This window comes from Ranitomeya variabilis, chromosome 3 (assembly GCF_051348905.1).
Source record: "Ranitomeya variabilis isolate aRanVar5 chromosome 3, aRanVar5.hap1, whole genome shotgun sequence".
In the NCBI taxonomy this organism is placed as follows: Eukaryota; Metazoa; Chordata; class Amphibia; order Anura; family Dendrobatidae; genus Ranitomeya; species Ranitomeya variabilis.
The window spans coordinates 48,338,947-48,361,816 of record NC_135234.1 but is presented as its reverse complement, the minus strand read 5'-3'; the positions used below and the strand labels follow the sequence as shown (position 1 = coordinate 48,361,816).

At 40.8% G+C, this 22,870-nt stretch overlaps 1 protein-coding gene across 1 annotated transcript in view; it reads right to left on the bottom strand.

The window, feature by feature from the left end:
• Positions 1-22,870, bottom strand: part of TMPRSS15 (transmembrane serine protease 15) — a 399,115-nt gene that overhangs the window by 270,186 nt on the left and 106,059 nt on the right. Inside the window, exon 7 of the mRNA XM_077294014.1 lies at positions 7,252-7,360. Within this exon, the coding sequence (XP_077150129.1) occupies positions 7,252-7,360 (109 nt within the window). The remainder of the gene's footprint in view (positions 1-7,251; positions 7,361-22,870) is intronic.

Here is a 22,870-nt window from a genome sequence, read left to right as displayed (position 1 = left end):
CGCCCACGTCGGACTCCCCCTGTTTGGTGTGAGCTCCGGCGCTGAGCCCGCACCTTTCCGGGCAAATGACAGATGATCTATACAGCTGACATGTGCCCGCAACAGTCGTGGGTGGAATCACAATCCACCCATGGCTGTTAACAAGTTAAATGCCGCTGTCAATTTCTGACAGCTGCATTTAACTCGTGCTTATAGGAAGCGCATCACTAATTCTGGCCATCAGTGACCCCATCACATGATTGCAGGTCATCGATGGGATGGCATGTCTACCAAAGGTCTGCAGCAGACTTCTATGGTTGTCATTGCCAGATTTCTATGTGCGCTCATAAGTGAGCATTTCTGCTACACACAGATCAGAACATCACCTGTGCGTAGTACAGGTGATAAAAGTATTGCGGCTTCTAGTCTCCCATGGAGACTATTGAAGCATGCAATAAGTAGAAAAAAGTTTTAAAAAATATTTATATAAAAGTTCAAACCAACCCCCTTTTTCCCCATTCAAAACAATAAAAAAAGAAACATACACATATTTTGTATCGCCACGTTCAGAATTGCCCAATCTATCAATATAAAAAAAGGATTAACCCGATCACCAAACAGCATAACAAGAAATAACTAAATTGTTAGAATATGTTTTTTATCGCTGCTACATTGCAATAAAATGCAATAACGGACAATCAAAAGATCGAATACACACCAAAATAGTATCAATAAAAACAACAGCTTGGTTTCCTCTCCTCCATATACCATGACGTGACGGGTGACCTTTCCTCAAATATCTCAATCAACAGGTCAAATACAGTCTTACTTACCTGTTCTCTTTCATATCCTTCCATTTGTGATTTTGTATTCCTTACTTCTGGGATAAACCCACACCTGCCTCTACTCTTCCTATTTTCTTAAAGGTATTATCTTTTTGCTAAGGGGTGTAATGGTTTAGGAATTTTTGCATTCTCTTGTACTGTCAAGTTCAGGATATATATACTGTATTCCCTAGACTAAGTTTCTATGGTGTGCAATATTTTAGCACACCCCGATGCACACAGTAGAGGAGTCTGAAGGGTCCTTATATGGCCCCCCAGTTGTTATCCACCCTTAGCCTATTTGGCTTTATTAATTCTTTTTAAATGAATTTATTGTCTTGTTTGTCATTTTGAAGTTCAATAAATGACATTTTTGTTTATTACTGGTGATCCTTGCCTTCCACACCCTTCTTTTTCTTTCCTTTACTTAAAAACAACAGCTTGATGCCCAAAAAATTTTCCCTCACCCAGCCCCAGATCCCGAAGAAATGGAGCGGCTACAGAGGCTACAGGTCTTGGACAATGCCGCTATTTTTAAAAAATTTGTTTCACCATTTTTTGGAAATTTGTTTCACCATTTAAATAAAAAAGAATCTATATATGATTGGTGTCTATGAACTCGTATTGATCTCATGGCAGGTCAGTTTTAGTATTTAGTGAACATGATAAAAAAACAACTGTGGAATTGCACTTTTTTTACAATTTCATCTTAATTTGAATTTTTTCCCTGTTTTCCAGTACACAATATGTTAAAGCCAATGTTGTTCTTCAAAGCTACAACTTGTCCCACAAAAAACAAGCCCTCATAGGTCCAGAGCCCACCTCAAAGCCGCGACATGTCAGCTGTTTTCAACAGCTGACATGTGCCCGCAATAGGAGCGGGCAGAATTGTAATCTGCCTGAGCCTATTAACTAGTTAAATGCTGCTGTCCGGCCCATCGGGCCAGAAACACACGCACTGCTGACTTCCGGCACATGATTGGGGGGCATCGGTGCTTTGGCATGACACCCAGAGGTCTCCTTGAGACCCCTATGGTTGTTGATGCCGGATTGCTATGAGTGCCACCCTGTGGTCAGCGCTCATACCAATGCAGTAATTCTGCTACATAGAGGTGATGTGAGCATCGCTCTATGTAGCAGAGCTGATCAATTTATGGCAGCTTCTATCCTCCCATAGAGGCTATTGAAGCATGGCAAAAGTAAAAAAAAGTGATTAAAAATATGAAAAAAAATAAAAAAAATAAAAGTTCAAATCATCTCCCCTTTGCCCCACTCAAAATAAAACAATCAAAATAAAATCAAACATAAACATATTTGGTATCATCATGTTCAGAATCGCTTGATCTATCAATTTATAAAAAGGATTAACCTGATTGCTAAACGGCGTAGCAAGAAAAAAAATCAAACCGCCAGAATTACGTTTTTTGGCTGCCGCAACATTGCATTAAAAGGCAATAACGGGTGATCAAAAGAACATATCTGCACAAATGTGATATCATTGGAAACGCCTGTTTGGTGCACAAAAATAAGCCCTCACCCGGCCCCAGATTACGAAAAATGGAGACACTAAAGGTATCGGAAAATGGTGCAATTTTTTTTTTTTTAGCAAACATTGGAAATTTTTTTCATCACTTAGATAAAAAAAGAAACTAGACATGTTTGGTGTCTATGAACTTGTAATGACCTATAAAATGATAATTGCACATCAGTTTTAGCATTTAGTGAATGTAGCAAAAAAACCAAGCAAAAAAACATGTGTGGGATTGCTCTAATTTTGCAATTTCAATGCACTTGGAATTTTTTTTCCATTTTCTGTTACACGACATGGTAAAACTAATGGTATTGTTCAAAAGTACAACTTGTCCTGCAAAAAATAAGCCTTCACATGGCCATATTGACAGAAAAAATAAAAAAGTTATGGCTCTGGGAAGAAGGGGAGGGAAAAACGAAAACGCAAAAACGAAAAAAAAAGCTCCGGTCATGAAGTCATGAAGGGGTTAAATACTGGTTTTGTGCAGCGACATTCATCATGATTCATCTTCACTTAATTGACATTAAAACAAAGAAATTGGGTCTTGTTGGTTAAAATGCATAGATGTGCATTTATTGTAGCCATTTAACAGACAGAAAGTAAGATGAGAGCAAATACCCTGTGGTATGTAAATAAATAGTAATAGCACATGGAAACAACATAGGATAGTTAGTTAGTTAACACTGTTTTGATAAAAAGAAAGTAAATGCCATCCCACCACAACAAGGTGTGCCCAATCGAGACGGTGCCTAACTCTGGCTCAATATTCTATTACTATTTACTTAGGCAGGGTTTTTGCTCATTTTGTTTTATCTCAGGTTCTGTTTGTTAAATGGCCACATAGTGAAAGCATACCTATGCATTGCACTAATCCCAACATATCTTCTGGCTCAATTTTTTGTTTTGGTTTAGTTATTTGTACTTTGTACAAACGGGGGCATGGCTTCCCTTTTTTGGGTTGTTCATTTTGTTTATACACTGTGTTCCAAATTATTATGCAAATAATATTTCCTCATATTTTCTCTAAATTACCTATCTGAATTGCAGTCATTGTTATTTTCCAGTCATCTACTATTCTAGTATAAATGCAATGTTTTGGAACAAACTGCCTATGAAAACAGTATCTTTTAATAAAAAATAAACACTCAAAATGCATGTTCCAAATTATTATGCACAGCAGAGTTTTCAACCTTTTTTTTTTATTTTGAGCAAAAAAGTGGTCAATTGTGAAGTTATAAGCATTATCAGCTTATTACTAGTGTTGAGCATTCCGATACCGCAAGTATCGGGTATCGGCCGATACTTGCGGTATCGGAATTCCGATACCGAGATCCGATACATTTGTGGTATCGGGAATCGGAAGTTCCCAGTGTATGGTTCCCAGGGTCAGAAGGAGAGGAAACTCTCCTTCAGGCCCTGGGATCCATATCCATGTAAAAAATAAAGAATTAAAATAAAAAATATTGATATACTCACCTCTCCGGAGGCCCCTCAACATCACTGCTGGTAACCGGCAGCCTGCTTTGCTTAAAATGAGCGCGTTCAGCACCTTCCATGATGTCACGGCTTCTGATTGGTCGCGTGCCGCTCATGTGACCGCCATGCGACCAATCACAAGCAGTGACGTAATTCCTAGAATTCGGAACTTAGGACCTGAGAATTACGTCACGGCTTGTGATTGGTCGCGTGGCGGTCACATGAGTGGCACGCAACCAATCAGAAGCCGTGACGTCATGGAAGGCCCTAAACGCGCTCATTTTAAGCAAAAAAGGCTGCCGGTTACCAGCGGTGATGTCCAGGGGCCTCCGGAGAGGTGAGTATATCAATATTTTTTATCTTAATTCTTTATTTTACACACTAATATGGATCCCAGGGCCTGAAGGAGAGGAAACTCTCCTTCAGACCCTGGGAACCATCAGGATACCTTCCGATACTTGGTGTCCCATTGACTTGTATTGGTATCGGGTATCGGTATCGGCGATATCCGATACTTTTCGGGTATCGGCCGATACTATCCGATACCGATACTTTCAAGTATCGGACGGTATCGCTCAACACTACTTATTACAAAATGAAATCAAACAGTTTTCAAGTGAAAACTTTATTCTAGGTGATGTTACATTTGCACATAGGACCTCTTGTTCGAAAGAAGCTTCTGAACTCTCTCGTCCATTGAATTTGTCAGTTTTTGGATGGTTTCTTGTTATGAACTGCTGGTTTAGGCGCAACATGGACGTGTTCTGGAGGAGGTGGTACCTGTACTGACTGCAGTTCCTGTGCTTAACACAACACTAGAAGTAGCCTTGGGATGTTCCTGTCACTCCCTAGACACCTCATCACAGCCGGAGGACTAACTACCCCTAAAGATAGAAACAGGAAAGCTATCTTGCCTCAGAGAAAATTCCCAAAGAATAGACAGCCCCCCACAAATATTGACTGTGAGTGGAGAGGAAAATGACATACGCAGAATGAAACCAGGATGAAGCAAAGGAGGCCAGTCTAGCTAGATAGATAAAATAGGACAGAATACTGTGCGGTCAGTATTAAAAGCTAGAAAAATCCACCACAGAGTTTACAAAAATCTCCTCACCTGACTAAAGGTGTGGAGGGTAAATCTGCTTCCCAGAGCTTCCAGCTTAACTGAATAAATCCATACTGACAAGCTGGACAAGAAAAAACATAGAAAATGCTGAACGAGAAAGTCCACAAAATGTGGACTGCAAAGAACAAAGCAAGGACTTATCTTTGCTGAACAGGTCAGAACATCAGGGAAATCTAAGAGAGATGTGAATCCAAGCAGGAACCTTTGACAACTGGCACTAGCTGAAGGATAGAGCCAGGATAAATAGCAGAGCCAGAATAGATGATCAGTGGAAGCAGCTGCTGACTGCTAACTCCAAGGAGCAGCAGTTCCACTTAAATCCACCGGAGGGAGCCCAAGAGCAGAACTCACAAAAGTGCCACTTACACCCACTGGAGGGAGCCCAAGAGCGGAATTCACAACAGTTTCTGCTTCAATTGTTTTGCATGTGGACAGAATACCCTCCCAGAGCTGTTGCTTAGATGTGAACTGCCTCCCACCATCATAGACACTCCTTTTGATGATGCTCCAGAGGTTCTCAATGGGGTTGAGGTCAGGGGAAGATGGTGGCCACACCATAAGTTTGTCCTCTTTTATGCCCATAGCAGCCAGAGATGCAGATGTGTCTTTTGCAGCATGAGACGGTGCATTATCATGCATGAAAATGATCTTGCTGCAGAAAGCACGGTTCTTCCTCTTGAACCATGGCAGGAAGTGTTGTTTTAGAAACTCCACATAGATTATGGAGTTCATCTTTACCCCTTCAGGGATCATAAAGGGGCCGACAATCTCTCCCCATGATTCCAGCCCAAAACATTACTTCACCTCCTCCTTGTTGGTGCCTTAGCCGTGTTTTCATGGGGTGTCCATCAACCAGCCATCCTCCACTCCATCCATCTGGACCATCGAGCATTGCACGGCACTCATCGGTGAACCAAACAGTTTGAAAGTCAGTCTTCATGTATCGTTTGGCCCACTGGAGCCGTTTCTGCTTGTGTGCATTGGATAGAGGTGGTCGACAGGATGGCTTACGCACCTCTGAAGGACCCTGCATCTTGTTGTTCTGGGGACGTTGGAGGCACCAACAGCTTCAAAAACTTGTCTGCTGTTATAACAAGGCATTTTGTCAGCTGCTCTTTTAACCTTATGCAATTGCCTGTTGGAAAGGGTCCTCAATTTTTCCTTATCAGCACGCACACGTGTGTGCTGGGAATCAGCTACATACTTCTTGATTGTGTGATGATCACGATGAAGTGTCTTGGCAATGTTGATTGTAGTCATGCCTTGACCTAAATACTCCACAATTTGTTGCTTCTCAGCAGCCGACACATCCTTTTTCTTTCCCATTTTGGCAAAAAATGTAGGCTGCTTAATAATGTGGAACAGCCTTCTTAAGTAGTCTTGCCTTTATTTGGACACACCTGCCAAACTAATGTGCACAGGTATCTGCAATTGCTTTCAGTGATATAAAGAGCCCTGACACACATCACCATCAATGAGTTTAAATGACAAACAAAAAAATTCTAACCTTATCACTCCTAAACTCTTTGTGCATAATAATTTGGAACACAGTGTATAACTTTCCATGAGCAGGTGTCTGAACAGTCTGAACCCAGGTCCTACCCTGCCCTTATCTATTTTTACATCTGTAGACACATAGTGAATTGAACTACACAAGTTAGGTACTGTCCCGATTAGGGTACGCCTTGTTGTGGTGGGATAGCTTTTACATTTTTTTATCAAAGCAATGCTAAGTACCCTATGTTATTTAAATATACTATTGCTACTTATTTACTTGGTACAGAGTATTTGCTCATTTTGTTTTTATCTTAGGTTTCATTTAGTTGACACTATAGACAGCCAACGGCCCCAGCAGTGTCATGCCATATATGTAAATATCACCATCAGTCATTGGCTACAGTGGTCATTTGAATTTTGGATACTATGACATCACTACAGAGCCAGTGAGGAGCAACAGAGCAGAAAATTTGCAGTGGCAGGAAGTTTATGAAACAAGTAATGTTTTTATTTATTTTTCTAAATTCCCTACTTTTGGCAACATTTTGATAAATGTCAATCAAGACATTGGTGATGATGAATGATGAAGATGTGGAGAATACAGCACTATTTCAGCAGTTGAAATTATGCAAACCTGACCAGAACCAAGTCAATAGCTTAGTCTGGTTTCCATTGTATGGAGCATTGTGCTTTCCCATATTTAAACAGGCGGCACAATGTAAATTAAAATAAAGCCTAATAGAGACAATACAGCTCTTGCATCTATCATATTGTTTCAACATATCATTGTAAACACAGCAATGTGTATGGACACATACCTTATTATCCAGCGACACGACAGGTTTGGCTCATATGGGTGGGGGAAATTTTTGGAATGAAAAGTCCCAGAATCTCCAGTTAATAAAAACTGTCCATCACATGATGATGCTGAAATAGAGAGTTAAAATCACAAAATCAAACTTAAAAATATAACAATTCATTTTTGTTCCTGTATTTCATGAGTTTTTTTTTTTTTTAATTCTGTGGAAGCATGGTTGAAAAGCAATGTCTGGCTTTCATTTGTTCATCTTCATAGATCTTTTATTTATTATATTTATTATTACTTTTGTCAGATTCAAGTTATTTTTGTGAACATTGTGGGTTTTTCTGTCATTAAATGAGGGGTACCAGCAATTTTGTCCATATGTGTAGTACAGGAAAATAAAGTCAATGAACCTGTCCGAAGATACTCTATGAATTCTATAGTCTAACTACAAGATGAAAATCCTGATCTGTTGACTACTCTCTACAAACTCTACTTCCTTTTTAGGGCTTATGAAAATGAGTTTATGGACTTTCAAAACTGGAGAATCCCTTTAAAGAGAATCTGTCAGCAGGATTTCATCCCCGAAACTATTTATTTGTGCATGAAGCTCTTTCAAACGCAATGCCTTTTCATAGTCAGTCCGTTCCTCCATTACTGAGAAATCAGCGTTTGAAATGATATGCTAATAAGACTGTAGATCTGAAGCCTCCGTCACTCCAGTTTTATTTTCTCCACTGTACCGCCTCCTACTGCATGACTGTCCGCTTCAATGGATATATGACTACCGGTAAAGAAGCTGTCCGTCAAGCAGCAGGAGGAGGCGCTGGATGAGGAAGAGAGCTGAAGTGACAAAGGCTTCAGATCTATAACCTCATTTGCATATTAAATAAAATCTGATTTCTCAGTAACGGAGGAATGGACAGGCCTTGTAAAGGAATTGTTGGATTTGTCTTTTAAAGAGCTACATAAACATCTGTATAGTTTGGTGGGAGAAATCCTGCTGACGGATTCCTTTTCAGTGAAGCATATTTGAAAGAACACTGTCAGCAATATTTTGGCCCCCAATCATTCATCTCCTGTTATCCAGTATGGTGACATATTTGCATTGATGATTTTCTATCTGCAAGCAGTTTAGGTAAAAAGAGAACCATACAGCATCTATAATTGCTGTATTCAAATAGCGCTAAAAGGTCATGGAGTGGATACCTTCTCTAAGGTAGTATAGCTGACTAGTTCCCCTGTGTGGTGGATTCACATCCCTTAGGGTGGTATTTCATCACAAGCCCCCCAGTGGCATTCAGTGCACAGATGAAGCCCTGCGAAGTACATCTCCCTCCTTTGACCTTAGAGACAGTTTATGATGATATACTCAGCATCTTGGGCATCAATCATGTTGGAAAGTTGACATGACAGCTTGACTATTCATAGGTGTAGATCCACCCCCATGACTCTTTACTACCATTTGAATACAGAACTCAAACTATTTATTCTTCCTTATAATTAAAAACAGCTAAACAAGAAAAATTTGCAATCTAAAAAAACACAAATAACTAATTTAGAAAACATCTATATTAGTACATTGTAAAAAAACAAATAATCAAATAAATAAATCCATTTTGATTTGACAAAAGACTAAAAATGATTGCTGTGAATCAGCAACTGTTGTGAATAACACACTGATGGCGATTTGATGTGTTTAACCCCTTCACCCCCAAGGGTGGTTTGCACGTTAATGACCGGGCCAATTTTTACAATTCTGACCACTGTCCCTTTATGAGGTTATAACTCTGGAACGCTTCAACGGATCTTGGCGATTCTGACATTGTTTTCTCATGACATATTGTACTTCATGACAGTGGTAAAATTTCTTCGATATAACTTGCGTTTATTTGTGAAAAAAACGAATATTTGGCAAAAATTTTGAAAATTTCGCAATTTTCCAACTTTGAATTTTTATGCCCTTAAATCACAGACATATGTCACACAAAATACTTAATAAGTAACATTTCCCACATGTCTACTTTACATCAGCACAATTTTGGAACCAAAATTTTTTTTGGTGACGGAGTTATAAGGGTTAAAAGTTGACCAGCAATTTCTCATTTTTACAACACCATTTTTTTTTAGGGACCACATCTCATTTGAAGTCATTTTGAGGGGTCTATATGATAGAAAATACCCAAGTGTGACACCATTCTAAAAACTGCACCCCTCAAGGTACTCAAAACCACTTTCAAGAAGTTTATTAACCCTTCAGGTGTTTCACAGGAATTTTTGGAATGTTTAAATAAAAATAAACATTTAATTTTTTTTCACTCAAAATTTGATTCAGCTCCAATTTGTTTTATTTTACCAAGGGTAACAGGAGAAAATAGACCCCAAAATTTGTTGTACAATTCGTCCTGAGTACGCTGATACCCCATATGTGGGTGTAAACCATTGTTTGGGCGCAGGGCAGAGCTCGGAAGGAAAGGAGCGCCATTTGACTTTTCAATGCAAAATTGACTGGAATTGAGATGGGACGCCATGTTGCATTTGGAGAGCCCCTGATGTCCGTAAACATTGAAACCCCCCACAAGTGACACCATTTTGGAAAGTAGACCCCCTAAGGATCTTATCTAGATGTGTGTTGAGCACTTTGAACCAACAAGTGCTTCACAGAAGTTTATAATGCAGAGCCGTAAAAATAAAAATCATATTTTTTCACAAAAATGATCTTTTCGCCCCCATTTTTTTATTTCCCCAAGGGTAAGAGAAGAAATTAGACCACAAAAGTTGTTGTGCAATTTGTCCTGAGTACGACGATACCCCATATGTGGGGATAAACCACTGTTTGGGCGCATAGCAGAGCTCGGAAGGGAAGGAGCGCTATTTTACTTTTCAATGCAAAATTGACTGGAATTAAGATGGGATGCCATGTTGCATTTGGAGAGCCCCTGATGTGCCTAAACATTAAAACCCCCCACAAGTGACACCATTTTGGAAAGTAGACCCCCTAAGGAACTTATCTAGATGTGTGGTGAGCACTTTGACCCAACAAGTGCTTCACAGAAGTTTATAATGCAGAGCCGTAAAAATAAAAAATCATATTTTTTCACAAAAATGATCTTTTCGCCCCCAATTTTTTATTTTCCCAAGGGTAAGAGAAGAAAATGGACCCCAAAAATTGTTGTGCAATTTGTCCTGAGTACGCTGATACCCCATATGTGGGTGTAAACCATTGTTTGGGCGCAGGGCAGAGCTCGGAAGGGAAGGAGCGCCATTTGACTTTTCAATGCAAAATTGACTGGAATTGAGATGGGACGCCATGTTGCGTTTGGAGAGCCCCTGATGTGCCTAAACATTGAAACCCCCCACAAGTGACACCATTTTGGAAAGTAGACCCCTTAAGGAACTTATCTAGATGTGTGTTGAGCACTTTGACCCAACAAGTGCTTCACAGAAGTTTATAATGCAGAGCCGTAAAAATAAAAATCATATTTTTTCACAAAAATGATCTTTTCGCCCCCATTTTTTTATTTCCTCAAGGGTAAGAGAAGAAATTAGACCACAAAAGTTGTTGTGCAATTTGTCCTGAGTACGACGATACCCCATATGTGGGGGTAAACCACTGTTTGGGCGCATAGCAGAGCTCGGAAGGGAAGGAGCGCTATTTTACTTTTCAATGCAAAATTGACTGGAATTAAGATGGGATGCCATGTTGCGTTTGGAGAGCCCCTGATGTGCCTAAACATTAAAAACCCCCACAAGTGACACCATTTTGGAAAGTAGACCCCCTAAGGAACTTATCTAGATGTGTTTTGATAGCTTTGAACACCTAAGTGTTTCACTACAGTTTATAACGCAGAGCCGTGAAAATAAAAATTCCTTTTTTTTTCTTCACAAAAATGATTTTTAGCCCCCAGTTTTGTATTTTCACAAGGGTATCAGGATAAAATGGACCCCAAACTTTGTTGTCCAATTTGTCCTGAGTACGCTGATACCCCATATGTGGGGGGGAACCACTGTTTGGGCGCATGACAGAGCTCGGAAGGGAAGGAGCGCCATTTGGAATGCAGACTTAAATGGATTGGTCTGCAGGCGTCACGTTGCATTTGCAGAGCCCCTGATGTACCCAAACAGTACAAACCCCCCACAATTGACCCCATATTGGAAACTAGACCCCCCAAGGAACTTATCTAGATGTGTTGTGAGAACTTTGAACCCCCAAGTGTTTCACTACAGTTTATAACGCAGAGCCGTGAAAATAAAAATTCCTTTTTTTTTCACAAAAATGATTTTTTAGCCCCCAGTTTTGTATTTTCACAAGGGTATCAGGATAAATTGGGCTCCAAAAGTTGTTGTCCAATTTGTCCTGAGTACGATGATACCCCATATGTGGGGGGGGAACCACTGTTTGGGTGCATGACAGAGCTCGGAAGGGAAGGAGCGTCATTTGGAATGCAGACTTAAATGGATTGGTCTGCAGGCGTCACGTTGCATTTGCAGAGCCCCTGATGTACCCAAACAGTACAAACCCCCCACAAGTGACCCCATATTGGAAACTAGATCCCCCAAGGAACTTATCTAGATGTGTTGTGAGAACTTTGAACCCCCAAGTGTTTAACTACAGTTTATAACGCAGAGCCGTGAAAATAAAAATTCTTTTTTTTTTTCACAAAAATGATTTTTTAGCCCCCAGTTTTGTATTTTCACAAGGGTATCAGGATAAATTGGACCCCAAAAGTTGTTGATCAATTTGTCCTGAGTACGCTGATACCCCATATGTGGGGGGGAACCACTGTTTGGGCGCATGACAGAGCTCGGAAGGGAAGGAGCGCCATTTGGAATGCAGATTTAAATGGATTGGTCTGCAGGCGTCACGTTGCATTTGCAGAGCCCCTGATGTACCCAAACAGTACAAACCCCCCACAAGTGACCCCATATCAGAAACTAGACCCCCCAAGGAACTTATCTAGATGTGTTGTGAGAACTTTGAACCCCCAAGTGTTTCACTACAGTTTACAACGCAGAGCCGTGAAAATAAAAAATCTTTTTTTTCCCACAAAACTTATTTTTGGCCCCCAGTTTTGTATTTTCCCAAGGGTAGCAGGAGAAATTGGACCCCAAAAGATGATGTCCAATTTGTCCTGAGTACGCTGATACCCCATATGTTGGGGTAAACCCCTGTTTGTGCACACGGGAGAGCTCTGAAGGGAAGGAGCACTGTTTTCCTTTTTCAACGCAGAATTGGCTGGAATTCAGATCGGATGCCATGTCCCGTTTGGAGAGCCCCTGATGTGCCTAAACAGTGGAAACCCCCCAATTATAACTGAAACCCTAATCCAAACACATCCCTAACCCTAATCCCAACGGTAACCCTAACCACTCCTCTAACCCAGACACACCCAACCCTATTCCCAACCGTAAATGTAATCCAAACCCTAACCCTATCTTTAGCCCCAACCCTAACTGTAGCTCCAACCCTAGCCCCAACCCTAACCCTAACCCTAGCCCTAACCCTAGCAATAACCCTAGCCCTATCACTAGCCCTAACACTAGCCGTAACACTAGCCCTAACCCTAGCCCTAACCCTAGCCCTAACCCTATCCCCAACCCTAGTCCTAACTCTAGCCCTAACCCTAGCCCCAACCCTAGCCCTAACCCTAACCCTAGCCCTAACCCTTGCCCTAACCCTAACCCTAGCCCTAACTCTAGTCCTAACTCTAGCCCTAACCCTAACCCTAACCCTAATGGGAAAATGGAAATAAATACATTTTTTAATTTTTTTATTTTTCCCTAACTAAGGGGGTGATGAAGGGGGGTTTGATTTACTTTTATAGCGGGTTATTTAGCGGATTTTTATGATTGGCAGCTGTCACACACTGAAAGACGCTTTTCATTGCAAAAAATATTTTTTGCGTTACCACATTTTGAGAGCTGTAATTTTTCCATATTTGAGTCCACAGAGTTATGTGAGATCTTGTTTTTTGCGGGACGCGTTGACGTTTTTATTGGTAACATTTTCGGACACGTGACATTTTTTGATCGCTTTTTATTCCGATTTTTGTGAGGCAGAGTGATCAAAAACCAGCTATTCATGAATTTCTTTTGGGGGAGGCGTTTATACCGTTCCGCGTTTGGTAAAATTGATAAAGCAGTTTTATTTGTCGGGTCAGTACGATTACAGCGATATCTCATTTATATCATTTTTTTATGTTTTGGCGCTTTTATACGATAAAAACTATTTTATAGAAAAAATAATTATTTTGGTATCGCTTTATTCTCAGGACTATAACTTTTTTATTTTTTTGCTGATGATGCTGTATGGCGGCTCGTTTTTTGCGGGACAAGATGACGTTTTCAGCGGTGCCATGGTTATTTATATCAGTCTTTTTGATCGCGTGTTATTCCACTTTTTGTTCGGTGGTATGGTAATAAAGCGTTGTTTTTTGCCTCTTTTTTTTTTTTTTCCTTACGGTGTTTACTGAAGGGGTTAACTAGTGGGGCAGTTTTATAGGTTGGGTCGTTATGGACGCGGCAATACTAAATATGTGTACTTTTATTGTTTTTTTTATTTTATTTAGCTAAAGAAATGTATTTATGGGAATAATTTTTTTTTTTTCTTTATTTAGGATATTTTTTTTATTTTTTTTTTACACACATGTGGGGAATTTTTTTTTTACTTTTTTACTTTGTCCCAGGGGGGGACATCACAGATCATTGATCTGGCAGTGTGGACAGCACTCTGCCAGATCTGCGATCTGCTGTGCAGGGCTGCAGGCTTACCAAGTGTCTGCTCTGAGCAGACACTCGGTAAGCCACCTCCCTCCCTGCAGGACCCGGATGCCGCGGCCATCTTGGATCCGGGACCTGCGGCGAGGAGGGAGGTAGGAGACCCTCAGAGCAACGCGATCACATCGCGTTGCTCCGGGGGTCTCAGGGAAGCACGCAGGGAGCCCCCTCCCTGCGCGATGCTTCCCTATACCGCCGGTACACCGCGATCATGTTTGATCGCGGTGTGCCGGGGGTTAATGTGCCGGGGGCGGTCCGTGACCGCTCCTGGCACATAGTGCCGGATGTCAGCTGCGATATGCAGCTGACACCCGGCCGCGATCGGCCGCGCTCCCCCCGTGAGCGCGGCCGATCGGCTATGACGTACTATCCCGTCGAGGGTCAGATAGGCCCAGGTTACCTCGACGGGATAGTACGTCTAAGGTCACAGAGGGGTTAAGGGGCGATTTGAAATCCAAATTAATTTTCATCTTAAGTTCTTAGTAAATTATCATTAAGAATGTCCTATCTTTCCCTAACTACACTATCTAACTGCTTTACTTTTTTTTCTACTTACTTTTTCATGACACTTCATTTGAAAGTGCATGCTTGGAAACTCAAACGCAGCGTCTTCGGGGGTGAAGGCTGCGATCACTGCCACAGCCACTGCCCCCTCTCCGAATAGAAGCAACATCCGTGATGCTCATTTTAGAGGCTGGGCTTTTCCCGGCGCAATGTGCACAATGACAGTGCGCTCTCTCACCATCTCAGATGAGCAGTAACGAGCCAGCAACAGATCACTCTGTCAGCATACAGCGTCTTAATGCCCATCATGGAGAGAGCAGTGCTGCATCTGCAAGTCACTTCACTGGTCTCTGCATACTAGGTATTCTGACACGGCTCACTGATAGTGCACCCTGTTACCGGCTTGTTTCTGCTGATCTGAGCCGGCAACAGAGAGTGCACTGTCATTGTGCTCATCACACAGTGCACATCATGCAGGGATTAGAGTAACCCTTGAAACATCACTGATGCTTCATTTTAAGAAAGGGGCAGAGGCTGTGACAGGGACCGCAGCCTCGGCTATCCTGATGACGTTTTGTTTGAGTATCCCCGCATGCACTGGGATTCTCAAATGAAATGTCGTCAAAAAGTAACTAGAAAAAAATGTTAGTTATATAGTGAAATTAAGAAATGATAGGGAATTATTAATTCATGTATATTGGAAAATAGTTTAGATCATGGCAATAAATAGATAGTGATTCAGGATAAAAATTAAATTGTACTTCACACCATTAATTTAAATCGTGTCGACTGGTCCCTTTTAAAACTTTATTGTGTCTAAAGAACAAAAAGTAGATATTGAATCCCATCTGACGGAAATTCATGCCAAAAAAAAATCAACTTTGTATTCCGAGAAAATAAAGGTACAGCGTACATAGAAGACTCAGATTGCAAAAACCCCACCAATAACTTGCCCGCACCGAACCAAGGTAGCTAATGTTGATCATCTGTATAAAAATGTCAGATTTACCCCAAAAATATTATCTTGGAAACTATTGATTTTAGCCACATGGATTTGACAAATTTGAATCCTAAAAATGGGTCCAGCTCAGAAGCTCAAATGTATAAATCAATAACCTCTGGGGTTGTGTTTCATCAAGAAACACTTTCTTTTTGCAAAAAAATAACTTTTAATCATTTCTGTTTTTAGATTTAAATCAAATCTGTTATTTCGGTCATCATTTCTGATTTAATATCTATTTAAAAGAAAAAAATAATATTCTGTATCTTCAAAGAAAATATTCAGAACTTGCTTATACCGCAAATTATATTAAGGGATAACGATCCAATAACATCTGTACAAAGTTTGATTATTAGCATAGAAGCCCTACTGGGGATATATTTTTGCTGTTATTATTATTGTTGTTTCCCCACAACCCATATGTCCGTGTCTATAGTAACAGAAAAATGCAGTTAGAGCTTCAGAGAAATCATATGCATGAGGGATTTTTGAGGTTGTTTTCGCATACGTTTTTACTTCATTATACATGCTTTGATGAACATGTCTATCTGTTGAAAAATTTGTATTAACGGTTAAGTACCTCTTTTCTATGTTCATATAATACATAATATTTTGCATATTTAAAATTTGTAGTATGTTGAACATTATTTAAAATGCTCTAGGTTTTGCTTCATTTTTATGTTTTTTTTTTATTCCACTTTACATCTATATTTGCTTTTGTTGTTTACACTGGCTGCTTGGCAGAGGTAGAAAACTGTCATATGAAATGGTTACAGGTCAGGAAAAGGTGAAATAATTGATATGAAATGGATAACAAAAAAAGCCAATATTATACCTACACTTTTCATTTAACTTTATATGTTGTATATTTTACAGACAAATTGTTCCAGCCGCACAATGCCTTAGTGATTTCCCGGAATAGCAGAAAATGGCCCCACTTTAGGCAAGTGCTATGTCGGTACCATGGTAAGGTTGAGAACTTTTCACCTTACTTTTGCAAACTATACTTTTCAGCAAAAAGCATTTTTTTTTCTTTTTTTATCCTTAAAATCTCCAAGAATGTGAACTAAAAGAAATATCCCGCAGATTAAATGGAAGTTAAATTACACATGGTGCTAAGATGAAAAGAATCACTCGATACAAATTATGTTCTATATTTCTTAGTCTAAAATTTTTGAGATGAGATCCTGCAATTTGGTCTATTGTAATTAATTACCTGCGACCTCATAGCTTTGGTTTCCAACATCAGTAAGCACTATGGATATGCACAATTAACTCAAAGGGAATCTCTGTCAGCAGATTTTTATTATACTCTATGAGGAGACTATTATGAAGGGGCAGAGATGCTGATTTCAGGTAATTCCCTATACACAAACATATGGAGAAGTCAGTCTAGATAAGTCAGATGGGACATGCCTTTTCTAATGTAAGTTCATTCATAGATGTGGAAAGTCTCTATTAAACTGTACTAATTAAATTATTTAAAGGGAATCTGTGCACAGGTTTTTGTTAAGTAATCTGAGAGCAGCACGATTTACGAGCTGAAACCCTAATTCCAGTGATATGTCACTTACTAGGCTGTGTTTTGCTGCTTCAACAAAATCAGTGTTTTATCAGTAGGAGATTATCACTACAGGACTAGGTGTAGCCCTCCTACTCTGCACTCATTATTTGTATTAATTGCACCTGTTTGAATTCGTTGCCTGTATAAAAGCCACCTTTCTACACACTCAATCAATTACACTCCAACCTCTCCACCATGGCCAAGATCAAAGAGCTGTCTAAGTACACCAGGGACAACATTATAGACCTGTACAAGGCTGGGATGGGCTACAGGACAATAGGCAAGCAGCTTGGTGAGAAGGCAACAACTGTTGGCACAATTATTGGAAAATGGAAAAAACATAAAATGCCTGTCAATCTTCCTCAGTCTTGGGCTCCATGCAAGATCTCGCCTCGTGGGGTAAGGATGATTCTGAGAAAGGTCAGGAATCAGCCCAAAATTACATGAAAGGATCAGGTCAATGAACAGAATAGATCTGGGACCACAGTCTTAAACATTACCATTAGTAACACACTATGCTTGACACGACTGTTGCCAGGTATTCCGGGACCAGGGGCTCCTTCCCTGTATCTAACGCTAGGAGCACCCTAGCTTGCCCTGTTCCCCAGATTACTTCTGATGAAGACGCCGGGGCCACGTACCTTGCTTTATCTCTTGAATCTGCCCTCAGCCTGTTACCCCTCCCCCATCAAGGGAAAAGTGGAGTAGGAGGATGGGGAAAAACCAAAGTAGGAGAAGAAGGGGATTAGCACACCCCCAAAACCTAGCAACAGTCTCAGATAATCCACCAAATGCCTTCTCAAACAACAACCACAAACCACCATCTCCAATCATGTAGCACAAGCTAGTTCGGGCAATGAGTGCTAGCCAGGGCCCAGATTATATAGCAGATGGGAGTGGTAACAGTGAACAGCTGAGAGCCTTAATGCAGGAAGGCTTCCAAGAGCTCTCAACTGAGCAAATTAACCCCTGCACTACTAAAAGGAACCTTCACCGTATAATATGAAGGTGAAGTGCTTCTAATCAGTGCAGGAGTAGGAAAAATCAGACACTGCAGTCTTCTGGCTCCTCTCTGTCTCTGTAAACCTGTGACAATGCTGTCATGGATTAAAATGCTAATGGCGGCAGAACATGACCAAGCCTGCTTGAAGGTCGCCAATGACCATCTAGATGATTTAGAGGAGCCATGGGAGAAGATCACATAGTCAGATGAGACCAAAATAGAACTTTTTGGTAACAACCTCACTTGCCATGTTTGGAGGAAGAAGAAGGATGAGTACAACCCAAAACTATTGCCCCAATTGTGAAGCATGGTGGGAAACATCAAACTTTGGGGATGCTTTATTGTGAAGAGATTAGGACAACTGGAACATATTGAAAGAAGGTTGGATGGGGTCATGTACAGCGAGATTTTGGCAAACAACCTCTTTCCCTCAGTAAGAGCATTGAAGATGGGCCGTTGCTGGATTTTCCAGCATGTCAATGACCCAAAAAACACACAGCCAGGACAACTACGGAGTTGCTTCGTAAGAAGCAGTTCAAGGTCCTGGAGTGGCCTAGCCAGTCTCCAGACCTGAACCCAATAGAAAGTCTTCGGAGGGAGCTGAAACTCAATGTTTTCCAGTGTTAGCCCTGAAACCTGAAAGACCTAGAAAAGATCTGTATGGAGGAGTGAGTCAACATCCCTACAAACAAAGGTTTCTGTACCACAGGTTAAGTTCTATTCTTCTGTTGTATTAAATACTTATTTCATGCAATAAAATGTAAATTAATAATGTAAACATCAGAAAAGGTGATTTTCTGGATTTTTTTTAATGATTCTCTCTCACAATTAAAGTGAAACTTGCAAAATCTGCAGTGTATTAAATACTTATTTTCCCCACTGGATATGGCAGCATGTTACAAGTCATCTAGTGATGATCTCCTGCTAATAAAACTGCGATATTATCAAAAGCTACAGCAAGCAGCCCTGAAAGTGACACATTGCTGGAACAAGGGTCTCTATCTCTACATTATTCTTTTCTTAAATTAGTTTTCAAAAACCAGATGGCAGATTCCCTTTGAAACTATCATGTTCATATCTTTGTTTCAATATCTCTTTTATTAGCTGTGTCATGAATAGACTGCATGTCTGAGTAGTATAATTGACTGTCTCATTTCTAAATTAAGTCCATAGTAATTTCCAAGATTTAGTCTCACTTTAATAAAACTTTTCTACAAACAAGTCGAATACTTGAAGTTGGGGCATGCAGCAAACGTGTCTATGAACTGTTGAATTTTGCAATAAGTGCCCAGCGCAGCATTAAGTAATTGCAACGCTTAATATAAGAACATTAACTTTTAATTAGATTTGGGAGAGAGCTGCTCCGCTCCTCCGCCACATCTGATAAAATGATACATACATAAAAAATATAATAATGCTTTCTTTTTTTATGCTGGATTTTGTCGGCAGCTATTTTTGTAAGAACCCGGCAAATGAAAGCAAATGAATGAATAAATGGAAAAAGTGACAAACAAATTTAACTGGTAATCAAATGGCAGAGCGCTATATGTGCACCACAAAAGTACACATTAGCATCTCAATATAACCGCGCTGCTGTAAGGACAAGACTGAATTTTACATGACTAATAATACATTAACATTATGACTATTTACTGCAAAACAACGCTGAGCCTATTGCATATACAGCTGTCTTTATGAACCACCATATATTGCCATTTAAGTGTGCAGCAGCAGAGATCTATAAAAAATCTCGTAAAAAGGCTGTAGTATGAGTCTATATACTGTACATTTCTATATACATATTATATTTATACACTACTGTTCAAAGTTTAGGGTCGATTAGAAATGTCCTTATTTTTGAAAGAAACACAATGTTTTTTCCAATGAAGCTAACATTAAATGAATCAGAAATACACTCTATACATTGTTAATGTGGTAAATGACTATTCTAGCTGCAAACGTCTGGTTTGTAATGCGATATCTTCATAGGTGTATAGAGGCCCATTTCCAACCACCATCACTCCAGTGTTCTTATGGTACTTTGTGATTGCTAACTGTGTAAGAAGGCTAATGGATGGTTAGAATACCCTTGTGCAAGTATGTTAGCACAGGGGTTGAGCGAAATGGGTCGACCATTTTCAGAAGTCGCCGACTTTTGGCAAAGTCGGGTTTCATGAAACCCGACCCGACCCCTGTGTGGGGTCGGCCATGAGGTCGGCGATCTTCTGAATCTGGTATCGGGATTCCGATACCGAGTTCCGATATGTTTGCGATATCGGAAATCGGTATCAGAATCCACATTTAAGTGTAAAATAAAGAATTAAAATAAAAAATATTGATATGCTCACCTCTCCGACGCAGCCTGGACATCGCCGCTGGTAACCGGCATCTTCCGTTCCTAAAAATGGCGCTTGAAAGACCTTTCAAATGCTTCACGGCTTGTGATTGGTCGCGGCGGCCCACGTGACCGCTGAGCGACCAATCACAAGCCGGTGACGTAATTCTAGGTCCTGTTCTGGTTCTCAGGTACATGAGAATTACGTCACGGCTTGTGATTGGTCGCTGAGCGGTCACGTGGGCCGCCGCGACCAATCACAAAGCCGTGACATCATCGGAAGGTCCTTCACGCGTTCATTCTTAAGAAGGAAGGCTGCCGGAAAGAAGCAGGGCGCGTACGAGATTGAGTATATACCTAATAGGAATATACTCACCCTCGGCTTCTTTCCGGCAGCCTTCTTTCTTAAGAATGAACGCGTGAAGGACCTTCCGATGACGTCACGGATTTGTGATTGGTCGCGGCGGCCCACGTGACCCTCAGCGACCAATCACAAGCCGTGACGTAATTTTTATGTACCTGAGAACCAGAACAGGACCTAGAATTATGTCACCGGCTTGTGATTGGTCGCTCAGCGGTCACGTGGGCCGCCGCGACCAATCACAAGCCGTGAAGCATTCGAAAGGTCTTTCAAGCGCCATTTTTAGGAACGGAAGATGCCGGTTACTAACAGGGTGCGTCAGAGGGTGAGTATATCAATTTTTTTATTTTAATTCTTTATTTTACAAGTAACTATGGATCCCAGGGCCTGAAGGAGAGTTTCCTCTCCTTCAGACCCTGGGAACCATAGTATCCCATTGCACTGCATTGGGTTTCGCGTTTCAGCCGACCCCGACCCCGACCTTTTTATAGGATCGGCCGATTTCACTCGACCCGACTTTTGAGAAAGTCGGGTTTCGTGAAACCCGACCCGATCCTATAAAAATAAAAGTCGCTCAACCCTAGTTAGCACAGCTGAAAACAGTTTGGCTGATTAGAGAACTATAATCCTGACCTTCCTTTGAGCTAGTTGAGAATCTGGAGCATTACATTTGTTGGTTCATTAAACTCTCAAAATGGCCAGAAAAAAAGAACTTTCATGTGAAACTCGACAGCCTATTCTTGTTCTTAGAAATGAAGGCTATTCCATGTGTGAAATTGCAAAAAAACTGAATATTTCCTATAACGGTGTGTACTACTCCCTTCAGAGGAGAGCACAAACAGGCTCTAACCAGAGTAGAAAGACAAGTGGGAGGCCCCACTGCACAACTGAGCAACAAGACAAGTACATTAGAGTCTGTAGTTTGAGAAATCGACGCCTCACAGGTTCTCAACTGGCAGCTTCATTAAATAGTACATGCAAAACGCCAGTGTCAACGTCTACAGTAAAGAGGCGACTCTGGGATGCTGGCTTCAGGGCAGAGTGGCAAAGAAAAAGCCATATCTGAGACTGGATAATAAAAGGAAAAGATTAATATTGGCAAAAGAACACAGACATTGGACAGAGGAAGATTGGAAAAAAGTGTTATGGACAGACGAATCCAAGTTTGAGGTGTTTGGATCACACAGAAGAACATTTGTGAGATGCAGAACAACTGAAAAGATGCTGGAAGAGTGTCTAACCCCATCTGTCAAGCATGGTGGAGGTAAGGTGATGGTCTGGGTTTCCTTTGGTGCTGGTAAAGTGGGAGATTTGTACAAGGTAAGAGGGATATTGAATAAGGAAGGCTATCACTCCAGTTTGCAACACCATGCCATACCCTGTGGACAGTGCTTGATTGGAGCCAATTTCATCCTACAACAGGACAATGACTCAAAGCACACCTCCACATTATGCAAGAACTATTTAGGGAAGAATCAGGCAGCTGGTATTCTATCTGTAATGGAGTGGCCAGCGCAGTCACCAGATATCAACCCCATTGAGCTGTTGTGGGAGCAGCTTGAATGTATGGTATGCAAAAATGCCCATCAAGCCAAACCAACTTGTGGGAGGGGCTTCTGGAAGTATGGGGTTAAATTTCTCCTGATTACCTCAGCAAATTAACTGCTAGAATGCCAAAGGTCTGCAATGCTGGAATTGCTGTAAAGGGTGCATTCTTTGACGAAAGCAAAGATTGAAGGAGAAAATTATTATTTAAAATAAAATCTTTTTTTCCAACCTTGTCAATGTCTGAACTAGATTTTCAATTGATTTGGCAACTCATTTGATTAATAAAGGTATGAGTTTTCATGAAAAACACAAAATTGCCTGGGTGACCCAAAACGTTTGGACGGTATTGTGTATATATACACTCACCGGCCACTTTATTAGGTACACCATGCTAGTAACGGGTTGGACCCCCTTTTGCCTTCAGAACTGCCTCAATTCTTCGTGGCATAGATTCAACAAGGTGCTGGAAGCATTCCTCAGAGATTTTGGTCCATATTGACATGATGGCATCACACAGTTGCCGCAGATTTGTCAGCTGCACAT